This window comes from Dromiciops gliroides, chromosome 3 (genome assembly GCF_019393635.1).
Source record: "Dromiciops gliroides isolate mDroGli1 chromosome 3, mDroGli1.pri, whole genome shotgun sequence".
Lineage (NCBI taxonomy): Eukaryota > Metazoa > Chordata > Mammalia > Microbiotheria > Microbiotheriidae > Dromiciops > Dromiciops gliroides.
The window spans coordinates 647,827,899-647,848,322 of NC_057863.1; the positions used below are offsets into that span (position 1 = coordinate 647,827,899).

Here is a 20,424-nt window from a genome sequence, read left to right on the forward strand (position 1 = left end):
ATCTTCTATCTCCATTAGGCATCTAGGCCTCCTGTCCTGACACCCTTATGAATTCTAGTGTCCACCTCACCACGTCCCTTAGGGACCAAGCTTCCACCCCTCCAAGGGTGGCCATCTCTTCCAGGAAGCCTTCCCGGATCCCTTCTAGTCAGTGTCCTCTCCCTTTCCAAAATTCCCCCTGAGGCACTCGATCGGATTCTTGCGCATTCCTCCGCCCTTCATCCGCCCCTACCTCTCATTACTTCCAACTTAGCAGACTTTTCTGTGCATTTGGCACATCCCTTTCTGCTTGACTGTAAGCCGTCTAGAGGCAGTGTCTAGGTTTTGGGGTTCCCCGCCATCTCTGCGGAGCTCAGGATCCTGTTCGTTCTCTCGGTTTGGCCGTGCTTTCATCACTGTGGGGAATTCCCAGCGGGGAGAGCTGGGTTTGAAATCGGATGATTTGGGATCTGATTTTTACTACCCGTAGGAGAGGGGTCAGCCACTCAAACTCTTGTCTCTGCCAGTTCTAGGTCTACAATTCTATGAAATTCCCTTCGGTCCACCCAGGCAGCTCTGGGACTGATCTGTCCCAGGAGCCTTTGAAAGTGGCCTGGGGTCTGGAGGCACCCTCCAGCCCCGCTCCAGGGTCCAGCAGTCCCCATCCCCCAGCGGTCAGAGCTGTGGGGGTGCCGACCTCCCAGCCTCCTTGGCACCCCATCCCCACAACCCAGAAGTTGCTGTTAGTCTCTTTTATAGACAGCTTTATTAGGGGGAGGGGGTCTGGGAGTAATGGCTCAGGCCGGACCTGCCTGGGTTGGGGGAAAGATGGAGGAGATAAGGGGGACCCAGCATTCGCTGGCTCATCACTCTTCCCCCTTCAGCATGTGAAAGATCTGGTCTGTAAGAATCCCAGTGTATGTGGTCATGGCCTCTGTGCCTTTGTCATAGACGTGCCTGGGGGAAGAGAGGGGCTGGGCTGAGGGATGGCCTGGGTCCCTGACAGGTGCTGGGACCTGGGTGTCTGAAGGAAGAAGAGACTGGGGGAGGGGGAAGAACAGGGAGGAGTCTGGGGTCCTCTGGGGGTGGTGGATTGGGGGCTGGGAAAATTGGATACCTGGGTGTCTGAAGGGGTAGGGGGGATGTCTGGGGTTCTTGGGAGTGGTGGATTGGGGGCGGGGTGGCTGAATTTCTGCAGGCTCATGGGGATGGAGAGCTTGGATACCTGGTTCTCTGAAGGGGTTGGGCATCTGGGGATGAGGAGACAGGATGCCTGGATCCCCTCTAAAAGGGGAGGGAGACTTGAGGCTGGTGACTTGGATGCCTCTCTGCTGGGCTGAGTGAGGCGTGTAGTTACCTGAGGTTCTGGTCCACTCTAGGTATCTGGACTTTCTCATAGAGTTCATGGGCCTTGGCTTTGGCAATTTCCCAGTAGCCAACGACATGGCTCTGAAACTTGCTCAACAGGCTGGGACTGTCTTCTCGTCGAAATCGGGGCCTGGCAGCCTGTGCTGCTGGGAGGGAGGACCAAGGAAAGAAGCCAGTGGGGCTGGTACCCGATGGCACCAGGCCACCAGGTTAGTGAGGGATCGAGGTCAGGGGAGAGTTGGATAGAGACACGGGGATTGGGAATCAGGAGGGAAAGAGGGGCAGTGGGGGAAACTGAGGCAGGAGGTGAGTCAGCGACAAGGGCTACTGTGGAGTCAGGGGAGAATTCGAGATGAGTAAATGGAAAGAACTGGGCCAGGGAAGATTGGAAAGAAGAGGGACGAGCAGGGAGAATTTCAATTCTGTGGAGGATTGGGGTCAGGGAGAGAATTGAGGATGGGGAGAATTAGGGTTGGTGAAGACAGGAACAAGGAGGAGACCTGAGCACCCGCCCACCCCTCCCTTAGTCTGTCCTACACTCAGTCCATCCTCAGTTCCTCCCCCAGCCCTACTTACCTGAGACCACCACCAGGAGCAGCAAGAAGGTAAGACTGGGGAGGGTCCTGGTACCCATGCTGGCAGGAAGAACTGGGGGGGGGGTTGGGATCAAATCAGTGGGCAGTGAGGTTGGAGGAGGAAAGACACCCCCCCTTCAGTTGCCTCTTCCCCGATCATTTCCCTCCCACCCCTCTCCTGGGCCCCTCCTGTTGCCCCCTGTCTCTCCCTGGTGTTTCCTCTCCCTCCTTCTCCTCCCGGTCCCTGGGGTTCTTCACAGCCAGCCCCTTTCTCTCCATTTCCCCTCAGGTCTTCCTTCTCTCCTTAATCTCACTTTCCCCACTGCTTCTGGCTGGGCCCAAAGTCTGGAGGCCTGGATTCTGAGAGTCCTTTTCTTGCCTCCAGCCATTGATTAAATCTTTTCCCCTTCAGGGCTTAATTTCCTCCTTCTCTAAAAAGAGGGAATTAGAATTGACGATCCCTAAAGTCACTTCCAGCTCACACATTCTTTCTCCTGACTCCCCGCTCTGGGCCAAGACACCAGATAAGAAGTTAGTGGATTAGCCTCTCTCAAGTGCTGAGTTTCCTCAGCTGTGAAACTGGGGGGGACGCGGACTCCACAATCAAGCACATTCCCGATTGGCTACCTAGGATCTGCTGTGTCCCCCGCTGCCCATTGTCCCCCACCCAAGCCTAGCGGCAGACCCGGGCCCTTACCTGAAGTGCCAGATCTGTCTCTGATGATAGCCCAGAACAAGAGTCAGGCCCTTTATAAGTAGCCAGAGTCCTGTTTCCACCTCCCTACCACCCCCAAGGCCGGCTCAAAGTCCAGGCCAACACTACACAGGGTTGTTGGGCTTGGGGGTTGGGGGGTGGGGGGGTGGGAAGGTACGGTGAGAATGAAAGACCCAAATCAGGGCAACTCAGGGGGACCTCCTCTTTCCTGGGAAGCTACTTGAGAGGAGGAGCAACTGGGGTCACCAAAGAACTGGGGGGGGTGAAGGACGGGGATCCCCATATCATTGAATGGATTCCTGGCTCCCAGTGGGGCTAGATGTTGGAATCCTGAGTGGACTGGGGGAATGGATACCTGAGTCCAGGAGGAGAGGGTTGAGAGAGGCAAAAAGGTAAAGGATATTGCTGGCCAGAATCTTGTCAATCCTGCCCACCCCTCCCCCCCAACCTCTCCCCTGTGTCTACATAACTTCTTCCCGGGGACACTGGACTGGGCACTTGGGTGGTGGAGACCCCCCCCCACACACACACACACCCTGACCTTCTGCCCTTCCCTTTCCTAATGGGGGATATCCTAGGGCCAAGCACTGTTCAACTCCTTCACCTTTATCAGTTAATTAGGCAGGGTGGCGAAGGATAATGGGAGACAGACCAAGAGAGAGCTGGCTTTATTGTGGATGCTGTCAAGAGGCTGGGCCCATAGTTTTACATTGTTTATTAGTTATTGAATGTCCTAGCTGCAGAAATCCTCCCAACAAAACATCTTAGGACACAGAACAGAGAAGGTTAGGCCAGAAAGGACCCCCCTCCTCCCTAACAGAAAATGTCAGAATTGTTAGAACAGGGGATGTCAGAGCTGGGAGGAATATTAGAACAGGGAATGTCAGAGCTGGGAGGGCCCTGAGAACAGGGGATGTCAGAGCTGGGAAGGCCTTAGGACAGGGAATGTCAGAACAAAGAACATCCAGAAATCCAACAACTCCTTGATAGTGGGGGGAACAGAAGCTCAGAGAGGGAAAGTCATTTGTTCCAATTTATAGGCATTTGGGACAAGGCTAGTAATGGAGGAGAGCTGGGGTTTCTTGCTTCTCAGCCCAGGGCTCTAGTTGTTTCCACAGAATCTTCTGGGGCAGAGACTTAGGGCCTTCTGTTGTGACTTGTAGAGCCAATTCTGGGCCCTGACACCCAGGCCACTGAGATGGTCTTCATAATAAGTCTGTAGGTAGCCTTGGACAGGTCCTGGAGTCCTGTGGATGGGGTGAGGAGGTCATCTTGGGGCCTCCTCACTTTAGCCTCGCAACCCACTTAAGAGATCTGGCCCCCTAAACCTGCCCTCTCTGGGAAGAAAGGTAGGGGGCCAGGTCCCCCTTCACCCACCTCCCTCAGGAACTTCAGTATCTAGGCCCCCAATTCCGGGGGTGCCCTCCCTCACTGGCTGAAGCATCCAATTTCCCTAGTCTGGATTCCATGAAAACCCTCTTAAGAGATCAAGAGCATCCTGATTCTCCAGGGATCCAGGTTTTCCCTTCTCCCTTTGGAAGGAGACACGGGACTTCTGATCTCTTAGCATGCTCACCAAATCCAGTCCCAGGTCTTGCTCGCCTTGGTCATCAGGGGCTCCACTGTCTTCCAGAAGAAATGGGACACCTTCCAACCTTCCTCCTGGCCCTCCAAAGGTGGCTGGGGAGTCAGGTATTCCTCTTCGTGACCCACTGAAAATGGAGCTACCTGTAGGGCCTCGTGTCATTGCCCACTCCAGGCTCCAGGGCCCCTTGCTCCCTCTCCACTCTCACCATGACCCGGCCTCCTCCCTCCCCTCCTGCTTCTGTCTGGGCAGCCTCTAGGCTCCCAGGGGATGCCACAAACACTCCTATCCCTCAAATCAAGTCAACAAGCATTTATTAAGCACCCACTGTGTAACAGGCCTAGTGCTAAGCCCTGGGGATACACAGAAAAGCAGAAGAGACACCCTGTCCTCATGGAACTCAAAACCTTCTGACCAAGGAGGAAGACAACACGGTACAAACAAGCTACAGGCAGGAGAAATTGTAGGCAACCAACAGATGAGCAAAGCACCCTGGGAAGGGGAAAGATTTGGCCGTGGTCACACAAATCCAAAGTGTCCGAGGCAGGATATGAACTCAGCTCCTCCTGATTCAGAGCTCAGTGCTCTTTCTACTGGCCTAATCTGTCTGTGAACCTACCAAGCAGTCACCTAAACACATTCACCCCCATACCCGCAGATGTGGGCTCATCCATGCACAAATGTACACCCATCCCCCATACACATAGATCTGTGAGGGCACAGGCACCCACCTACTCACTTACCCCCAAAGCCTTACCTGTGGCCCAGGCCAGGACCAGAACCCAGAGAAAAATGGGAGGCCCCCTGGTGCAGGTCAATCGAGGGAAAAACATTTCTAGGGGCTTTGTATCTGTCAGCGGCTGGATTCCCTGGAGAGGGAGCCAGGGTGTATGTGTGGGGGCACAAACTCAGTGGGGCCCCTCCCCCAGGCCTAGGCCCGCCCCTTGGCACCTGCCCGCTCAAACCGCCACAGTGCCTCTCAGTGCCTCCCGTCTGTCCGTCCTCATCCTCCTCTCTCTGCCCCCAGTGACTTCAGGCCTTCCTTTCCTCCCCATTCCCTCTCCTGTGGTCCAGGCTGAAATCCCATCTCTCCCCTGACTGACTCTCCAGGAGACCCTGGGCAGGTCTCTTCCCTTTTCTAGGCCTCAGGGGTATCCTCATTTGGAAAATGAGTTGGTCTGACTCAATGAACTGAGCCCTCCCTTGCCTTTCCGCCCCTCAATACTATCTGATTTCCTTCTTTAGCCAAGGTTGCAAAGAAGGGAAGAGCTGATCACAGGCTTAGATCAGATCTGCTCTCTGGTCAAGGGTCAGGGAGATCCAGGGGCCAGTTCCCTTCCCTGAGCCTTGCTTTAATTATCTGTAAAATGAGAAGAACGGCCTAGAAGTTATTGAAGGTTCCTCCCCGCACTACACCCCTCTTCCCTCTAGCTCTGACATTCTTGGACCCTTCCCATGACACAGCCCCTAGTCTTTGGTCTCATCCTAAGTACAGGAGGAGGGAAGCGGGGAGGAGGAGGGACCCAGCAGGCCACTGATCCCCTGTCCAGGTCCCAAGGCCAGAGTGTGGGCAGCAGAATTTGTGATGTTTGTTCAGGTTTAGGCTGGGTGAAGGTCATCCTTTGTCCACAAACTTCCTGTCCCCTAGCGCCTTCTCTGACCCAGAGAAAACATGTCACAGAATCAGGGGGCATCCCAACATTTTATGTCCCAAAGCTCTTCCTAACTCTGATATGATATGTTCTAAGGTCCTTCCCAACATTCCTTGTTCTAAGGTCCCTCCCAACACTTGACATTCTGTTCTAAGGTCCCTCCTAGTTCCAATATCCCATGCTCTAAGGTCCTTCCCAACACTCGTTATTCTAAAGTTCCTCCCAACACTGACATTTTACATTCTAAGGTCCCAGCTAGTTCTGACATTCTATGTTCTAAGCCCTGAAGTCCCTCTTAGCTCTGATGTCCTGTTTTCCTAGGTCTCTTCCAGCTTTGACATTCTCTTTTCTACATCCTGTAAGTCTAATTCTATAGTAGTTAATGGCAGGGACACTGGGGAGGATTAAATGCTGGAGGAGGGGGTCTAGTGGACGCTGGGAGGTTATCAAGGTATGGAGGTCAGAGAGAAAGGGGAGGGAGAGTTAGTGTAGACAAGGGGGGGACAAGAGTCAAATAGAATTAGGGAGGTCTTGAGGTGGGAGTCGGGGAGACTGAGGCTCAAGAAAGACGATGGTGCTGATGTGGAATTATCTGGGAAAGGGGAGATGAGAGAGAAGCTCCTCTGTACTCCCCCCATCCTTCAAAAAAGGACAGAGCATTAAATGGACTAGGCGGCCTCTGGGAACCCTTCTCCTTCTAGGTCAATGATCTGAAGAAGATAGTCCTGAGAGAGGAAGACCACACGAGCATCCCTGGGGTGAGGGGCAGGTGCATGGACACAAGGAGTGTGTGTGTGTGTGTGTGTGTGTGTGTGTGGGGAATCCTTAGGTCTGCCTTATGGAATGGAAGGATGGGGGGGGGAGCGGCACAGCAGAGGGGGTGAGTCAGGGGTGAGTCGAGTGAGTTGACAGATCACTTCTCAGGCCACACATTTTGTCACCAGGTTATTCTGGGAAAGTGAAACTGATTTTGACACCTCCACCTTGCTGGGGATTCTCCCTCTTTCCCAGACCAGCAGTCTGGGGCTCCGTGCTCCCCTGGAGCAGGGCAGGAGGGCTCAGGGGATGAGTGTGTCTCATCTCTTTTCTCCTGGGAAACATCTTGGGGCGCTGGGGTGGGTCAGGGTGTGGCAGCGGATCTGACCACTCTCTCCTGCCCCTTTAAGTGTACGCTGAGGTGGAGGGAGCATTCATTCAGCACCTGGTGGGTGGGATGGGGGCAGAGGAAGGGGAGTTTCTCCAAGTCAGGAAGGCCAGCAAGAGAAGGTGGATTGTAGCTGACTGGAGCTGCTGACAGGTTTGTGGGTGGGGGTGAGGGTGGGGTATAGGATGGGGAGGGGATTGTTCTCTTTTAGTACCTGAAGGATTTCCTGTAAAAGTCAAATGAGATTTGTTATTCATGGACTCAGAGCATAGAACTAGGAACAATTTTTTTAGCAGCACAGAAGGATGTAGGAGGGAGTGAGATCTGCATCCTTGGGAGTCTTTAAGCTGAAGGCCATTCTCCTTTTCTTTCCTTTTTTTTTTTTTTTTTTTGGCGGGGCAATGGAGGTTAAGTGACTTGCCCAGGGTCACACAGCTAGTAAGTGTCAAGTGTCTGAGGTCGGATTTGAACTCAGGTCCTCCCGACTCCAGGGCTGGTGCTCTATCCACTGCGCCACCTAGCTGCCCCCCCACTCTCCTTTTCTTAAAATTCTATTTTATTTTATTTTCAATTTAAAAAATTTTATTTTCTAATTTTTAAATTTTTTTTTAGTTTTTTTTGGGGGGGTGGGTGAGGCTATTGGGGTTAAGTGACTTGCCCAGGGTCACACAGCTAGTAAGTGTCAAGTGTCTGAGGTCGGATTTGAACTCAGGTCCTCCCGACTCCAGGGCTGGTGCTCTATCCACTGCGCCACCTAGCTGCCCCCTGAAAATAAAATTTTAAAAATTGAAAATAGGGGCAGCCAGGTGGCGCAGTGGATAGAGCACCAGCCCTGGAGTCGGGAGGACCTGAGTTCAAATCCGACCTCAGACACTTGACACTTACTAGCTGTGTGACCCTGGGCAAGTCACTTAACCCCCATTGCCCCACAAAAAAACCAAAGAAAAACCAAAAACAAAAACAAATTTATTTTCAGTTCCAAAGCTTCTCCCTCTCCCATCCCCCACCCATTGAGAAGGAAAAAGCCCCAAAACTCATTATACACATTGATAGTTATACAAAACAAATCCCCACATTGGCCATTTCAGTTAAAAAAATAGAAGAAAACATGCTTCAGTCTGCACTCTGAGTCCATCAGTCCTCTATCTGGAGATGCATAGCATGTTTCAGCCCGACTCCTTTGGAATTGTGGGGGTCACTGTGTTGAGCAGAGTTACTAAGTCTTTCTCAGCTGATTATCTTTACATTATTGCTGTTACTGTGTAGACTGCTCTGGTTCAGCTCAATTCACTTTGTATCAATTCATACAAGTCTTCCCAGTTCATACAAGTCTTCTGAAGCCATCCCCTTCATTATTTCTTGAAGAAAAAATAGTATTCCATCACTTTCATATACTGCAGCTTGTCCAGTCATTCCCTAATTGATGGGTATCCCCCTCAGTTTCTAATTCTTTGCAAGCACAAATTGAGCTGCTGTAAATATTTTTGTCCATATGAATCCTGTCTTCTTTCTTTGAACTATTGGGGGATAGAACTAATAGCAGTATCTCTGGATCAAAGTGAATGTAGAGTTTAATAGCTTTGGGGGCAGTTCCCAATACTTTCCAGAATGATTGGGCTAGTTCACAACTCCACCAACTATGTATTAGTGTAGCAATTTCCCCACAGCCTTTCAGTATTTGTCATTTTCTTTTGTTTGTCTTCTTTGTCAATTAGACGGTACCTCAGAGTTGTTTTAATTTGTATTTTCTCTAATTATTAGTGATACATTCACTAATATTTGAAATATTATTATGAATATAATATTATGAAATATTCGGGGCCATCTCCAGTTGTCCTGATATTATATCTTGTCCCTGGACCCAGATGGCTCTGGAGGAGAAAGTGAGGCTGGTTACCTTGCACAGCCCTTCCTCACTTAAATCTAATCCAGTGCAAGTCATATGACATCCGACATGGTTCTCTTTGAGAACAAAGGACAAATAACAATAAATGTCGGGGGCAGCTAGATGGCGCAGTGGTCAAAGAACTGGCCCTGGATTCAGGAGTACCTGAGTTCAAATCTGGTCTCAGACACCTGACACTTACTAGCTGTGTGACCCTGGGCAAAGTCGCTTAACCCCCATTGCCCCGCCAAAAAACCCAAAAACCAATAAATGTCTTCAGAATGATTGCTTAATATATTTAGTTTCTCATCAAGCTTTCTTTAAACTGGTTTTTACCTCGCCATTGCTGTTTTCTTTTTAATTAAATGATATTGCTTATATATTTTAAACTGGTGCTTTCTTTGGCTGCCATCTCTCTCTGTTAGCAAGCAAATTTAGTGCTGTGTCTAGTGTACTTTTAAGACTCTTACAGTCTCTCCTTATTTTGTAGAAATTGATTTACCTCATATGACAAAAACAGAAAATATTGGATGCTGGAGGAGATGTGGGAAAACTGGGACACTAATCTACTGTTTGTGGAGTTGTGAAAAGATCAAACCATTCTGAAGAGCAATTTGGAACTATACCCAAAGGACTATAGAACTGTGCATACTGTTTTTTGGTTTTTTTTGATGAGGCAATTGGGGTTAAGTGACTTGCCCAGGGTCACACAGCTAGTAATTGTTAAGTGTCTGAGGTCAGATTTGAACTCGGTTCCTCCTGACTCCAGGGCTGGTGCTCTATCCACTGTGCCACCTAGCTGCCCCTGTGCATACCTTTTGATCCAGCAATACCACTGTTGGGTTTATATCCAAAGACATCCCCCAAAGAGAAAAAGACCTATTTGTACAAAAATATTTATAGCAGCTCTTTTTGTGGTGGCTAAGAATTGGAAATTAAAGGAATGCCCATCAATCAGGGAATGGCTAAACAAGCTGTGGTATTTGATGGTGATGGAATATTATTGTGTTATAAGAAATGACAAGCAGGATGATTTCAGAAAGGCCTGGAAAGACTTGTATGAACTGATGTATAGTGAAATGAGCAGAACCAAGAAAACATTGAGCACAGAGACAGCAATATTGTTTGATGAAGAATTGTGAATGACTTGACTATTCTCAACAATACAATGATCCAAGACAATCCCAAAGGATTGTCGATGAAACATACTATCCACCTCCAAAGGAAGAACTGATATTAATGAAACATACTATCCACCTCCAAAGAAAGAACTGATATTGATGAAACACAGACTGAAGCATGCTATTTTTTTTTCATTTTTTTCTGTTATTCAAGTTTTCTTATACAAAATGACTAATTACCATATTAATACATATCGTACATATATAACCTATATCTGATTGCTTATTGCCTCAGGGAGAGGGGAGGGGAGGGAGAGGAGGGATAAAAATTGTAACCCAAAACTATAAATAAAAATGTTTATTTAAAAAAAGAAATTTATTTATCTCCGTTAAAATTCTGTATGAAATTATTAGACTGTGTCTATGTTGAATCTTCTATCTATATCCCATTTTTCTTCACTAAAAACTGTTTGAATATGTCAGGATTGAAGTATTTTGAAATATATTGAGATATTTTGCATGCTATGTCCCATGAATTATGTGATCGCTGTATGCTGAGTGTTTGTGTTTTGTGAATGGCAGAGATTTAAGAGCTTACACATGGGGTTCTAGAGCTGCAGCTTTTGTAACATTGACATTCCATTTCATCCCTTTGACTAAATCCTGAGCCTGGTCAGCACCGCTGCTTGAAACTGTGGCCTTGATGTCCATGGAATCTGCAGATTGAGTGACTACTGGTGGCCCATGGGGGTGCTGCAGCCTTTTGGAAGGTAAGCTACATACATTTTCCAGGATGATGTGATAAGGATCCAGGGATTTGGGGGGGGGGCGGGGCAGGGCAATGAGGGTTAAGTGACTTGCCCAGGGTCACACAGCTAGTTAAGTGTCAAGTGTCTGAGTGTATTTGAACTCAGGTACTCCTGAATCCAGGGCCTGTGCTTTATCCAATGAGCCACCTAGCTGCCCCCTGATCCAGGGATTCTTAATGTAGGTCCTCCAGGGATTTATGGAAATATCTGAGGGAGTCTGTGAACTTATATGGGGAAAAGTACCCCCCCCCATAACTTCTAACTGAAATTTAACATTTCCTTCACTTACTTATGGTCAAGAAGGCTTTATCTGAGATAACTACTTAATTGGCAATTTAAGAAGAGTGCCACCTGGTGGTCAACTCAGCCATTGCAACTCCCTTTGAGATGGTTAATACCATCCCTTGGACCTTCCCTTGGCTGGAGGCTGAAGGAAGGTGGTTGATTCCGCCGGCTTACACAGTAGGGTGGTACTGTTGCAGAGCTATAAGTATCACAAGGTGTTGCAGGTGGGATACACAGGGGTCTCACATTTATAGTGAAGGTGTCAAGACTGATATTACTTTTCCTCCGGTAGCCTGCTCTTTTGGTCACTGGGCAAGGATTCTGTATTTAGGAGACAAATGGCTGGATTAAAGTCTAAAAAGAATGTGATTCTTGGCCAGCTAGTCAATAAGTATGTTGCAGGCCCCGCGCTAATCTAGCTCTCTCTGCCCTTCTCCTATTTGCTGCTTATTCTGCTACCATCATAGTCAAGTAGTCAGTAAGCATTTATTAAACACCTACTACATACCAGGCATTGTGCTAAGAACTGGGTTACAAAGAGAGGCAAAAGACAGTCCCGGTCCACAGAGACCACAATTTGATGGATCTCAGCAGAAGCAGAAAGGAGGACTGGACAGAACTGTGTTGTAGTTTTTTTGTTTGTTTGTTTGTTTTAGTGAGGCAATTGGGGTTAAGTGACTTGCCCAGGGTCACACAGCTAGTAAGTGTTAAGTGTCTGAGGCCAGATTTGAACTCAGGTCCTCCTGACTCCAGGGCGGGTGCTTTATCCACTGTGCCACCTAAGCTGCCCCTGTAGTTTTCTTTATTGGGTAGACTGGGTCTTTGATGGGCCTCAATTTTCTCCTTGGTAAAAGGAAGAGATTGGATGAAATGGCTTCTTAAGTGTCCTAAAATCTCTTCTAGCTTTGACATTCTCACTTCTAGGATACCTCCCAACTGGGACATTCCATGTTCTAAGGACCCTCCTAGTTCTGACATTTATGAACTCTTTCCCTAAATGTGGCCCCCAGTTCTCAGTCTAATCCCAAGGACAGAGAAGGAAGGGAGGAGGAGTGACCGGGTAGGCCCCTGACCCCTCACACAGGGCCCAAGGCCAGAGTGTGGACAACAGTTTGTAATGTTTGTCCAGCTTTGGAATGGGTGACGGTCACACTCTGTCCACAGACTCCCTGTCCCCTATCCCCTTCTCTGATCTGGAGATGTACAGGGAAGAGAAAAAGGCAGACCAGCACGTCACAGTATTGGGAGTGTCCTGAATCCAAGCTTGGTTGGGTGAGTAAACTGTAGTGTGAGTATATGTGCAAGATTTCCTGTTTCTCTATGATACTTCTCATCCAAGGGTGTGTGTGTTTATGTTTGTGTGTGTACATGCATGCGTGCACCAGTGGGTTAGAGACATCAATGCATTTGGTCATGGATAAGTCACTTCTTGATGGGCCTCCATTTTATTCTCTGCAAGACTGGATAATTGGATGAGATGGCTTCTAAAGGATTTGAAGGCCCTTCCCAGCCCCGGCATCCTCTTCTAAGGGCCCTCCTAGCTCTGACATTCTATTCTAAGGGCCTTTCCTGCTCTGACATTCTCTGTTCTAGGGTATCTTTGAGCTCTGACATTCCTTGTTCTAAGCCCTCTCGTAGTTCTGACATTCCCCATGATGTGATCCTTCCCAGGTCTCCAGAGCCTTAGGGTTCCTATAATTGTATTTCATAGGATCTCAGCGTCGAAAGGTACCTCAGAAGCCATCTAGTCCAACTTGGTTTGCAGACCTCCAATGAGGGGCAATGCCTCACCCCCAAACCCATCCTGGCTGCCCTTTCAGGGGGACTCTCCAGCTCATCAATGTCTTTCCTAAACATGGTACCCACAATTGACCATAAGAACTAATTGACAATGGTCCTGAATTTGGGTCCTTCCTTCCTACAACCTAAGAATAGTCTAAGGGGCAGCTAGGTGGCACAGTGGATAAAGTACCAGCCCTGGATTCAGGAGGACCTGAGTTTAAATGGGGCTTCAGACACTTGACGCTAGCTGTGTGACCCTGGAAAAGTCACTTAACCCTCATTGCCCCACAAAAAAAGAAAAATAAAAAAAGAGAACAGTCTAGATTTCTTGGCTGCCTTGTCATACTGTTGACTCATCTTGAGTCAGATTTCTTGGGCACCCCCACCATCCTTCCAGTCATGCAGGTTTGCAATCTTGCAGTCATCCTTGACTCTTCACCGTCTTTCTTATCCCCCATACCCAACCCATGACCAATTCTTGTCCATTATACCTCCCCAATATCTCTTGCATCAGTCCCCTTCTTCTCTAGATCAGCCACCACCCTAGTTCAGGCTGTCATCGCCCACAGGTGACCTGGACTTTTGCAATAACCCCCTCCTTCATCTACGTCTGTCTAACTCTCAAATCCATCCCCCACAAAGCTGCCAAAGTGATTCTCCCAAACCTCAGCTTGGACCATGTCACTCCCCTCCTCTCTAAATTCTAGTGGCCTCCCCATTACCTTTAGGTCCAAAATTTTTTTGACCCTCAAAACCCTTCACAACCTGGCTCCAACCTATCTTTCTATCCTTGTCATACATTCATTATTCCCCTTCAGATACTCCTCAGTCTAGACAAAGTCCTCACTCCTCCATCCCAAGCATGCTTTTGCATGGGGTATAGTTCCATTTTGGGAAGAGCCCTTCAAGCTGAAAGGCCACATGGATCTTTTTTCATTTCTTCAGCTGCTGGTGCTTTCTCCCCCTCCACCTGACCTTTTATCTATTTTGTCTGTGTTTCTATGAATTTCCAAGTGTGAATGTTATCTCCCTTCTTGAAGAGTCATCCCCAGAATTTAATAGACTGTTCATTCCTATTGAAGTCCAGCCCCCTCAAGCCTTCACATCTTCTTCTTGGGAACAGTGGTCTAACCAAACTTCCTCCATCTCTTACTGGTGACATTGATTTTTTGAGCCCAAGTCAAACTTGACATTTGCTCTAATTAACTTTCACTGTTTTCTATTCAACCCAGGGTTCTACCTTTGGGGATCTTTTTGGAACCATGAGGGCACCTGACAAGGGATCAAGGAGATCTGGGTTGGAATATTGTTCTAAGTCACTTACTAATCATGTACTCCTGGGTGACCCTCGGACCCCTCATCGATAAAATGGAGACAGTAACAGGATCTACCTCAAAAGGTTATTGTGAAAATCAGATGATGAGTCTCTAAGCTACTTTGCCAACTTGAAGGTTTATGCTCTGTGATTTGTATTGTGCCCAGCCCCACTCTTCCCTACTCAGTCTCACACACACAAACACATTTATCAGGGTCTATATAACCTTTATTATAATTAGTCAGTGAACAGAGGATTGGAGGACTGGAGAGGGAAGACAGAAGAAAGGGGGAGCATTTAGATTCCCCTTTCTTCAGGTGAGAAGGATATTGGCTTCTGGGAGAGCACTGCCCAACTAGGGGGGATGGACCCCCTAGTGTTTCTTGGAGAAGGTGGCTTCCATTTTCTCCTTCATTTTCTGGAAATTCTGTGTGAACCAGTTCCTATGGAGAAAAGGGGCGCTGTGACTCCAGTCCGATCTAGAGACTAGACCTCCAGTGCCTCCTCCAGAATGACCTATGTAGACTCCCCGTGACTAGTAACCTTCTTCAGCTGTGGGCAAGGAAGTTATTCTCCCTCTCTGGAGGAAGTTTCCTCATCTGTAAACCGAGGCTGGAACCAGATTTTTTTTGGGGGGGCGGTTAACCTGGGCTCTGTGAACTTCTTTTTTCGAACAAAAATGTTGTGAGTCGAATATAATTAGCTCCCTCTGCAATACCACGTACTTCATTTTCTGCATTTAAAGCACTTGTAAGTTTTACTAGAGTGTGGGAGGCTGGCAAAGGTTAAGAACCCCAGAGTTAGAGATCTGCAAGGTCCCTCCCAGTTTTGACACCCTCTAGATCAAGACTAGGGTCCTAGTGGAGCCAGGCACCTGACCCTGCCCCACCTCCCCAGCACTCGGTGCCCCCAGGCCTCCAAAGCAAGCTCAGCCCCTTTCCCTTTGTGCTGTCCAGTCCTTCAAGGCTCAGCTAAGGTCTAGTCTGGCCCCCTCCCTCCTTCAGGCCTCACTGGAACCCAAGGCTGCCTCTGGCTCGGGCCCAGGAAGACTGACCAACCTCTCTACCCTGGATGCGGAGGGGAAGGGGAGGGGAGGAGTGCCACACCTAGTTTTGGTGGAGAATTCGCTGTGCTTGAGCTGGGCGATGGCGGCCTTGGCCTTGTTAGCCACAGTGTCTGACAGCTCCTTCAGCTTCTCCTGGAATCGTTCAAAGCCCTCGGCCACACTTGAAGAACCCTGAACGGGGCTGGGGCCTTCTGGGAAGGAAAGGACCCCGCGTGCCCCTGAGCACTTGGAACCAGACACGGGATGAAGCCCAGAATGCCTGGTGCTAAGGAGAGCTTTGGGTCCTCAAACCTAATCATGGGGATGGGGTGACTGAGAGCCCAGCAGGAAGATGAGCTCTGGAACTGGGGGGCAGGGTGGAGGAGGAGGGGTGCTGGATAACCGGGGAAAGGGCCATTAGAACCTAATGGGTGACGATCTCGGGACTGTGGAGGAGGGGACGAGGGGCACTCCAAACCCAGGGCGACACAGGACCTCAATAGTGAGACTGAGGCTTGGGGAGAGTATCAGAACTGGGCTGAGGGGAAGCCCCTTGGAACTCAGGGCTTTTGCCCACAGAACCCCGGGTGGTGGAGGGTTGGAAAGATGGTAGAACCTGGGGAGTGGGTGGAGATCTTGGAACCCCTCCCCACAAATACCTGCCAAAAAGTACAGGAGGACAGCCAACACAGTGAAGGACAGGACTGGCTTCATGATGCGGCTGGAGCGGGCTCTGCCAAGGTGTGCGGATGGGAAGGAAGGTGAGGACAAGCGAGCTCCCCAGTCCTAGGGACCGGGGATCACCATCACTGGCCTGGCGGACTCCTCAGAACCGGGTCTCTCCCTTCCAGGGAGCCCCTGAAGCCCTCCCTCTGCCTTGCCCCTCCCCCTAGGGTCCTCCTTTGCTCCGGGGATCCCTCCTCCTTCTTCCCACCTACACTGTCCCCTAGGTGCCTCTTGTCCTCCCAGCCACATCCATGGGGTCTAGAACCCTTCCTTCTGAAATACATAAGAGATGGACCTAGATAGAGAGCCGGAGATGTTCTCAGTGTCCGCCCCCCCCCCCATACAAGCAGGGCCCCTCTGCCTTTAGAGCTTTGGTGGTCCTCCCCTCTCTCCGCCCATTCCTCCTACCTTCTCCTGCTCTCCCAGTCCCCCCTCAGGATCCTTCCCCTCCCACATTGGCTCCTTTCTCAGGGACCTCCCCCCCTTAATCTTCCCTTCCTTTCCTGGGACACCCACCCCTCATGTGGCTTCTCCAGGGCCCCCCAGTTTCCCCAGAGATCGCCCTCCCTTCTCCAATTCCTCCCCTCTTTGGTAACACTTACAGAAGAGAACAGGGAGCTGGCAGGCTGGGTTGGGTGTGGGTGGGAGGGTCCAGAGACCTGCAGTTATAAGAGGGCTGGGGGAGGGGCGGGGAAAATTTAAAGCCTCACCTTTCTCTCACCCACCCCTGTTTCACTCCCCTCCTCCCTCCTCCCTCGCAGCTTCCACCTGCTGGTTGGCTCCGTGATTCTTTCCTCCCTCCCCTGAGGCAGGAGGTGGGACCTATCCAAGTCCAACTGGGAGCCCCAAAGACCCAGCTCCAGGTCCCCTCCTTCCCTCCCTCCCCACCCCAAGTCACATTTGTCCTTTCCTAACCCAGTACCCAGCCCCTCTCTCCATCTCTGGCCCCCTCAGGGCTACAGTCCACTAGGACCTTTCACAGCCCTCCCACATTTCTTCCCACCACACACCCATAAAAGTGCCCTGGTTAGACCTCTGATGGCAGCAGTGCCTTTAGAATACTGGGCCTGAAGTCAGTAAGACTCATTTTCACGAGTTCAAATCTAGCCTCTGACACTCACCACCTGTGTGACCCTGGGCAAGTCATTTAACCCTGTTTGCCTCAGTTTTCTCATATGGAAAATGAGCTGGAGAAGGAAATAGCAAACCACTTCAGCATCTCTGCCAAGAGAACCCCAACTGGGATCATAGAGAGCTAGACATGACTGAATCAACTGAAGAACAACAACTAGATGCCTAGAGAAAAGGAGCGCTGGGGAGAGGGAGCCTCAAAACTCAGCTGGGGCAGCCTTAGAATCCTAGGGAAGGGGGCAGCTAGGTGTCGCAGTGGATAAAGCACCAGCCCTGGATTCAGGAGTACCTGAGTTCAAATCCGGCCTCAGACACTTGACACTTACTAGCTGTGTGACCCTGGGCAAGTCACTTAACCCCCATTGCCTCGCAAAACAAACAAACAAAAAACAAACAAAAAGAATCCTAGGGAAGGGGTTTTGAAAAACAACAGACTCGGGGCAGCTAGGTGGTGCAGTGGATAAAGCACTGCTCCTGGATTCAGGAGGACCTCCGTTCAAATCTGGTCCCAGACACTTGACACTTACTAGCTGTGTGACCCTGGGCAAGTCACTTAACCCTCATTGCCCAGCAAAAACAAAACAAAAACCAAAAAAAGAAAAATAATAAACCCTCCTAGCTATCGGCTCCTTCTCATCTTTTTCCTGTGTCACCCCTCATTGCAGCAGAGGTCATAGTGCAAATACCCTTTCTTTTCTCTCCTCAGGTGTTTCTGGGCCCTGAATCTCCCCCACTGGGCTTCCATCCTCTCCCTTTCCTCTCTCAGCTCTTTCTCCACCCTCAATACCCTCCCTCTTTTCCTTAATGCCCCATTCAAGGGGAAATTGGAATTCACAGGTGACTGAGTTTTATAACCTCCAGGGGGAGGGGTCCTCAGACACCTCCTCCTCCTCCCCTTCCCACAGAATACATTCCCTTCCTGGAGTTCAAGTTTCTCCCCTCCCCCTAGTTCTACCATCAAAGGCCCCTTGCCTCATTTTCTCTGCCCCTGATCTCTCTCCCTCTCTCCTCATTTTCGCCTCCCCCAAAGTCCTCATTTTTTCCCCAAAGTATTCTTCTCGTTTTCCCCATCACCCCACCCCCATATCTCCAGGGGAAAGGGGAAGGGGGGCTTGTAACTCAGGGGGAGATGAGGATTAGGGGCTTAGTCCTGTTCTGATACCCCGTTCCCATCACCCTCTTCGTTTCCCCCCTCCTGTCTTCCCTCTCATTTGACACCATCTCCTGTCCCGCAGGACCCTTCCTTGCTTCTCCGCCCCGCGAAGTTCTCCCGTGGTCACAGGTGTGTACAGACCAATCCCTCCCTTCCCTCTAGGGTCCTGGGATGCACACTCCTCTTCCCCAGCCCACTCCCAAGTTCTAATCCCTTCACGGGACTGAAACACCACCGGCACCTCCATCCCAGCCCTTCCTCCTCTACCGCGGTTATTTTCTCCCATCCCGCCGGCTCCCTGTAGTCCCCACCCAGTCCCCGCCCCCTCCGTGCTCCCCGCGCTCCGTGGCTCTTTCGGGAACCAAGGCGGGCAGGGTTACTCGCGGGCATCCTCGGCAGCGGGCGCCCCCCTCGCTGACCGCCACTGACCCCTGGCGGCTCGTGCAGGGGGCGGCCGCGAGCTGAGGCTCCGGGTTGGCTGAGCCCTCCTCAACCCACCTCTGGACCACGGAGGGGAGGGGGTGGGAAGCTCCTAACCGAAGGACGCTCACCCTGAACGTTGTAGGACTGCACCAGGCTTCTGGGCAGACTTGGCATTTTGGTGTGGGCCCCCCACCGCCCTCCCCAATCCCTCCCAGCTTTCCGGTGCCCAGTCTGCTCAGAGACCCTGTTCTGGACCTAAGGGGTCCAGCAAGGGTCCTCCACCTAGTCGCTTATCTCCCTCCCTTAGTTTCCCCTTCTTGGCCAAATGAGACCATAAAAACAAAGGCCGAAGAGCTCCTCACCTACCCCTCCCAGTCCCTTCCTCCCCATCTCCTCCCTCATTTCATAGCTCTCTCTACCTCCCCAACTCCCCGAAAGGCCTCTTTCCGTTCCCTCCGAGTTCCGACGCCAGGCATTAAGTACATACAGCTAAGGAGTGTGACCATCTTTCCCTGGGGTGGGATGGGGCGGCGGAGGAGTCCCCGTTTTTGTGTCTAACAAATAGCCCTCCGCCCCGCAGAACCTTCCGGGCACTTGGCAGTCTTAAAGAGATGACTGGGCTTTAGGAATCAAAGAAATCTGAATTCCAGCTCCAGGCTGACCTTGGCCAAGTCTCTGCCCCTCTCTGGGCCTCTTTCTTTCTCAGTAATGAGGGGTGGGACTTGCAGCTCTACAGAGGAATTGTGGCATGCTGGAAGGGTGTGGGAATGGGGGAAGGGACCTGAATTCAAATTCAAATCCATATGTGATTTGAGGTCAAATCACTTAAACCTCAATTTAATCTGCAAAATCTGAGGGGGTAGGACCTCCTCAGGTCCTTATTAACCATTCTAAATCCGGGACTCCCTTCTGGGTTTGATGGTCTATACCCTAGGGTATTTCGGAGTTACTTTACACGTCTTCTCTGGGCTCTGTAAAAGGTTGAGCGAGAGTCTCCAGGGGCTCCGGTGGCAAGGGAAACCCCAAACTGCCCTGCCTTCACCCCACAGTGCCTGCTCTCCAGGGGAAGGGGGGTAGGATTTTGAAGGGGAGGCCTGGGGAACCAGGAGGAGGTAGGGGAATGGTGACCCTGGAATTTCCAAAGAGGTTGGGGTCAGGGGGAGGGAAGAAAAAGTCGTGGAAGCCACAGTAGCTTCTTGCCCCAGTTTCCCCTCTCACCTACTCGGTCCTTCTCCCAGGATTCCCACATCTTTGTCTCTGGCCACCTCTCCCCAGCTTTCAAATCTTGGGCTCCAGATGCCCCAGGGAGACTTCCACCTCGCTCTACCCCCAACTCCCACCTAGCTCAAGCAGGAACCATCAGCTTAGACTTGACTTGCAGGAGAAATGAGGGACGGGGCCCCTGGCAGGGGAGACATGAGAAAGAAATTGTCAAGGGGGGGGGCAGGAAGAGAACCAGAGAGGAGGGGCGTGGGCTGCCAAAGGAGACAAGAGACCCAGAGAGGGGCAGCTGGGTGGCGCAGTGAATAGAGCACTGGCCCTGGAGTCAAGAGGTCCTGAGTTCAAATTTGACCTCAGACACTTGACACTTACTAGCTGTGTGATCCTGGGCAAGTCACTTAACCCCAATTGCCTCACCAAAAAAAAAAAAAAAAAAAAAAGAGACCCAGACAGAGACCTATGCAGAGAGAACAGGGAAGAGGAAAGGGATTATCTTGAGAGGCAGAAGGG

The 20,424-nt window shown here is 50.5% G+C and overlaps 3 protein-coding genes across 5 annotated transcripts; all 3 read right to left on the reverse strand.

Moving 5' to 3' along the window:
* Positions 1–730: 730 nt before the first annotated feature.
* On the reverse strand, positions 731–2,709 carry APOC2 (apolipoprotein C2). 2 transcript variants are annotated; one of them, XM_043995972.1, is made up of 4 exons: positions 2,620–2,709; positions 1,924–1,995; positions 1,337–1,490; positions 731–936 (listed from the first exon to the last, which is right to left on the reverse strand). In XM_043995972.1, exons 2-4 carry the CDS (start codon positions 1,979–1,981, stop codon positions 846–848), a joined length of 303 nt encoding a protein of 100 aa, XP_043851907.1. In that variant the 5' UTR covers positions 1,982–1,995; positions 2,620–2,709; the 3' UTR covers positions 731–845. The 2 variants fall into 2 exon arrangements, with proteins under 2 accessions (XP_043851907.1, XP_043851905.1); XM_043995970.1 differs by having other exon boundaries at positions 1,337–1,493; positions 2,620–2,707.
* A 580-nt stretch (positions 2,710–3,289) lies between these two features.
* On the reverse strand, positions 3,290–5,157 carry APOC4 (apolipoprotein C4). The gene is made up of 3 exons (XM_043995969.1): positions 4,980–5,157; positions 4,214–4,349; positions 3,290–3,884 (listed from the first exon to the last, which is right to left on the reverse strand). The coding sequence occupies exons 1-3, from the start codon at positions 5,053–5,055 to the stop codon at positions 3,740–3,742; spliced, it is 357 nt and encodes a 118-aa protein (XP_043851904.1). The 5' UTR covers positions 5,056–5,157; the 3' UTR covers positions 3,290–3,739.
* A 9,268-nt stretch (positions 5,158–14,425) lies between these two features.
* Positions 14,426–19,957, reverse strand: APOC1 (apolipoprotein C1). Of its 2 annotated transcripts, none has more exons than XM_043994238.1 (5): positions 19,916–19,957; positions 16,589–16,662; positions 15,920–15,993; positions 15,322–15,472; positions 14,426–14,658 (listed from the first exon to the last, which is right to left on the reverse strand). In XM_043994238.1, exons 1-5 carry the CDS (start codon positions 19,940–19,942, stop codon positions 14,589–14,591), a joined length of 396 nt encoding a protein of 131 aa, XP_043850173.1. In that variant the 5' UTR covers positions 19,943–19,957; the 3' UTR covers positions 14,426–14,588. The 2 variants fall into 2 exon arrangements, with proteins under 2 accessions (XP_043850173.1, XP_043850172.1); XM_043994237.1 differs by lacking the exon at positions 19,916–19,957 and adding an exon at positions 19,113–19,177.
* Between the last annotated feature and the right edge of the window lie 467 nt (positions 19,958–20,424).

Bases quoted from the DNA above. Each gene is read 5' to 3' on its own strand.
- APOC2 (XM_043995970.1), bottom strand. From the start codon at position 1,981: ATGGGTACCAGGACCCTCCCCAGTCTTACCTTCTTGCTGCTCCTGGTG. The intron at 1,494-1,923 runs GTAAGTAGGGCT...CCTCCCTCCCAG, and splicing joins GCTCCTGGTGGTGGTCTCAG to CAGCACAGGCTGCCAGGCCC. The intron at 937-1,336 runs GTAACTACACGC...CTCTTCCCCCAG, and splicing joins AGAGTGGACCAGAACCTCAG to GCACGTCTATGACAAAGGCA.
- APOC4 (XM_043995969.1), bottom strand. From the start codon at position 5,055: ATGTTTTTCCCTCGATTGACCTGCACCAGGGGGCCTCCCATTTTTCTC. The intron at 4,350-4,979 runs GTAAGGCTTTGG...CTCCATTTTCAG, and splicing joins GGTCCTGGCCTGGGCCACAG to TGGGTCACGAAGAGGAATAC. The intron at 3,885-4,213 runs GTGAGCATGCTA...CCCCATCCACAG, and splicing joins AAGACCTGGGACTGGATTTG to GACTCCAGGACCTGTCCAAG.
- APOC1 (XM_043994237.1), bottom strand. From the start codon at position 19,169: ATGCCTGGCGTCGGAACTCGGAGGGAACGGAAAGAGGCCTTTCGGGGA. The intron at 15,473-15,919 runs GTATTTGTGGGG...TTTCCTTCCCAG, and splicing joins CCTCCTGTACTTTTTGGCAG to AAGGCCCCAGCCCCGTTCAG. The intron at 14,659-15,321 runs GTGTGGCACTCC...TTTTCTCCATAG, and splicing joins GAATTCTCCACCAAAACTAG to GAACTGGTTCACACAGAATT.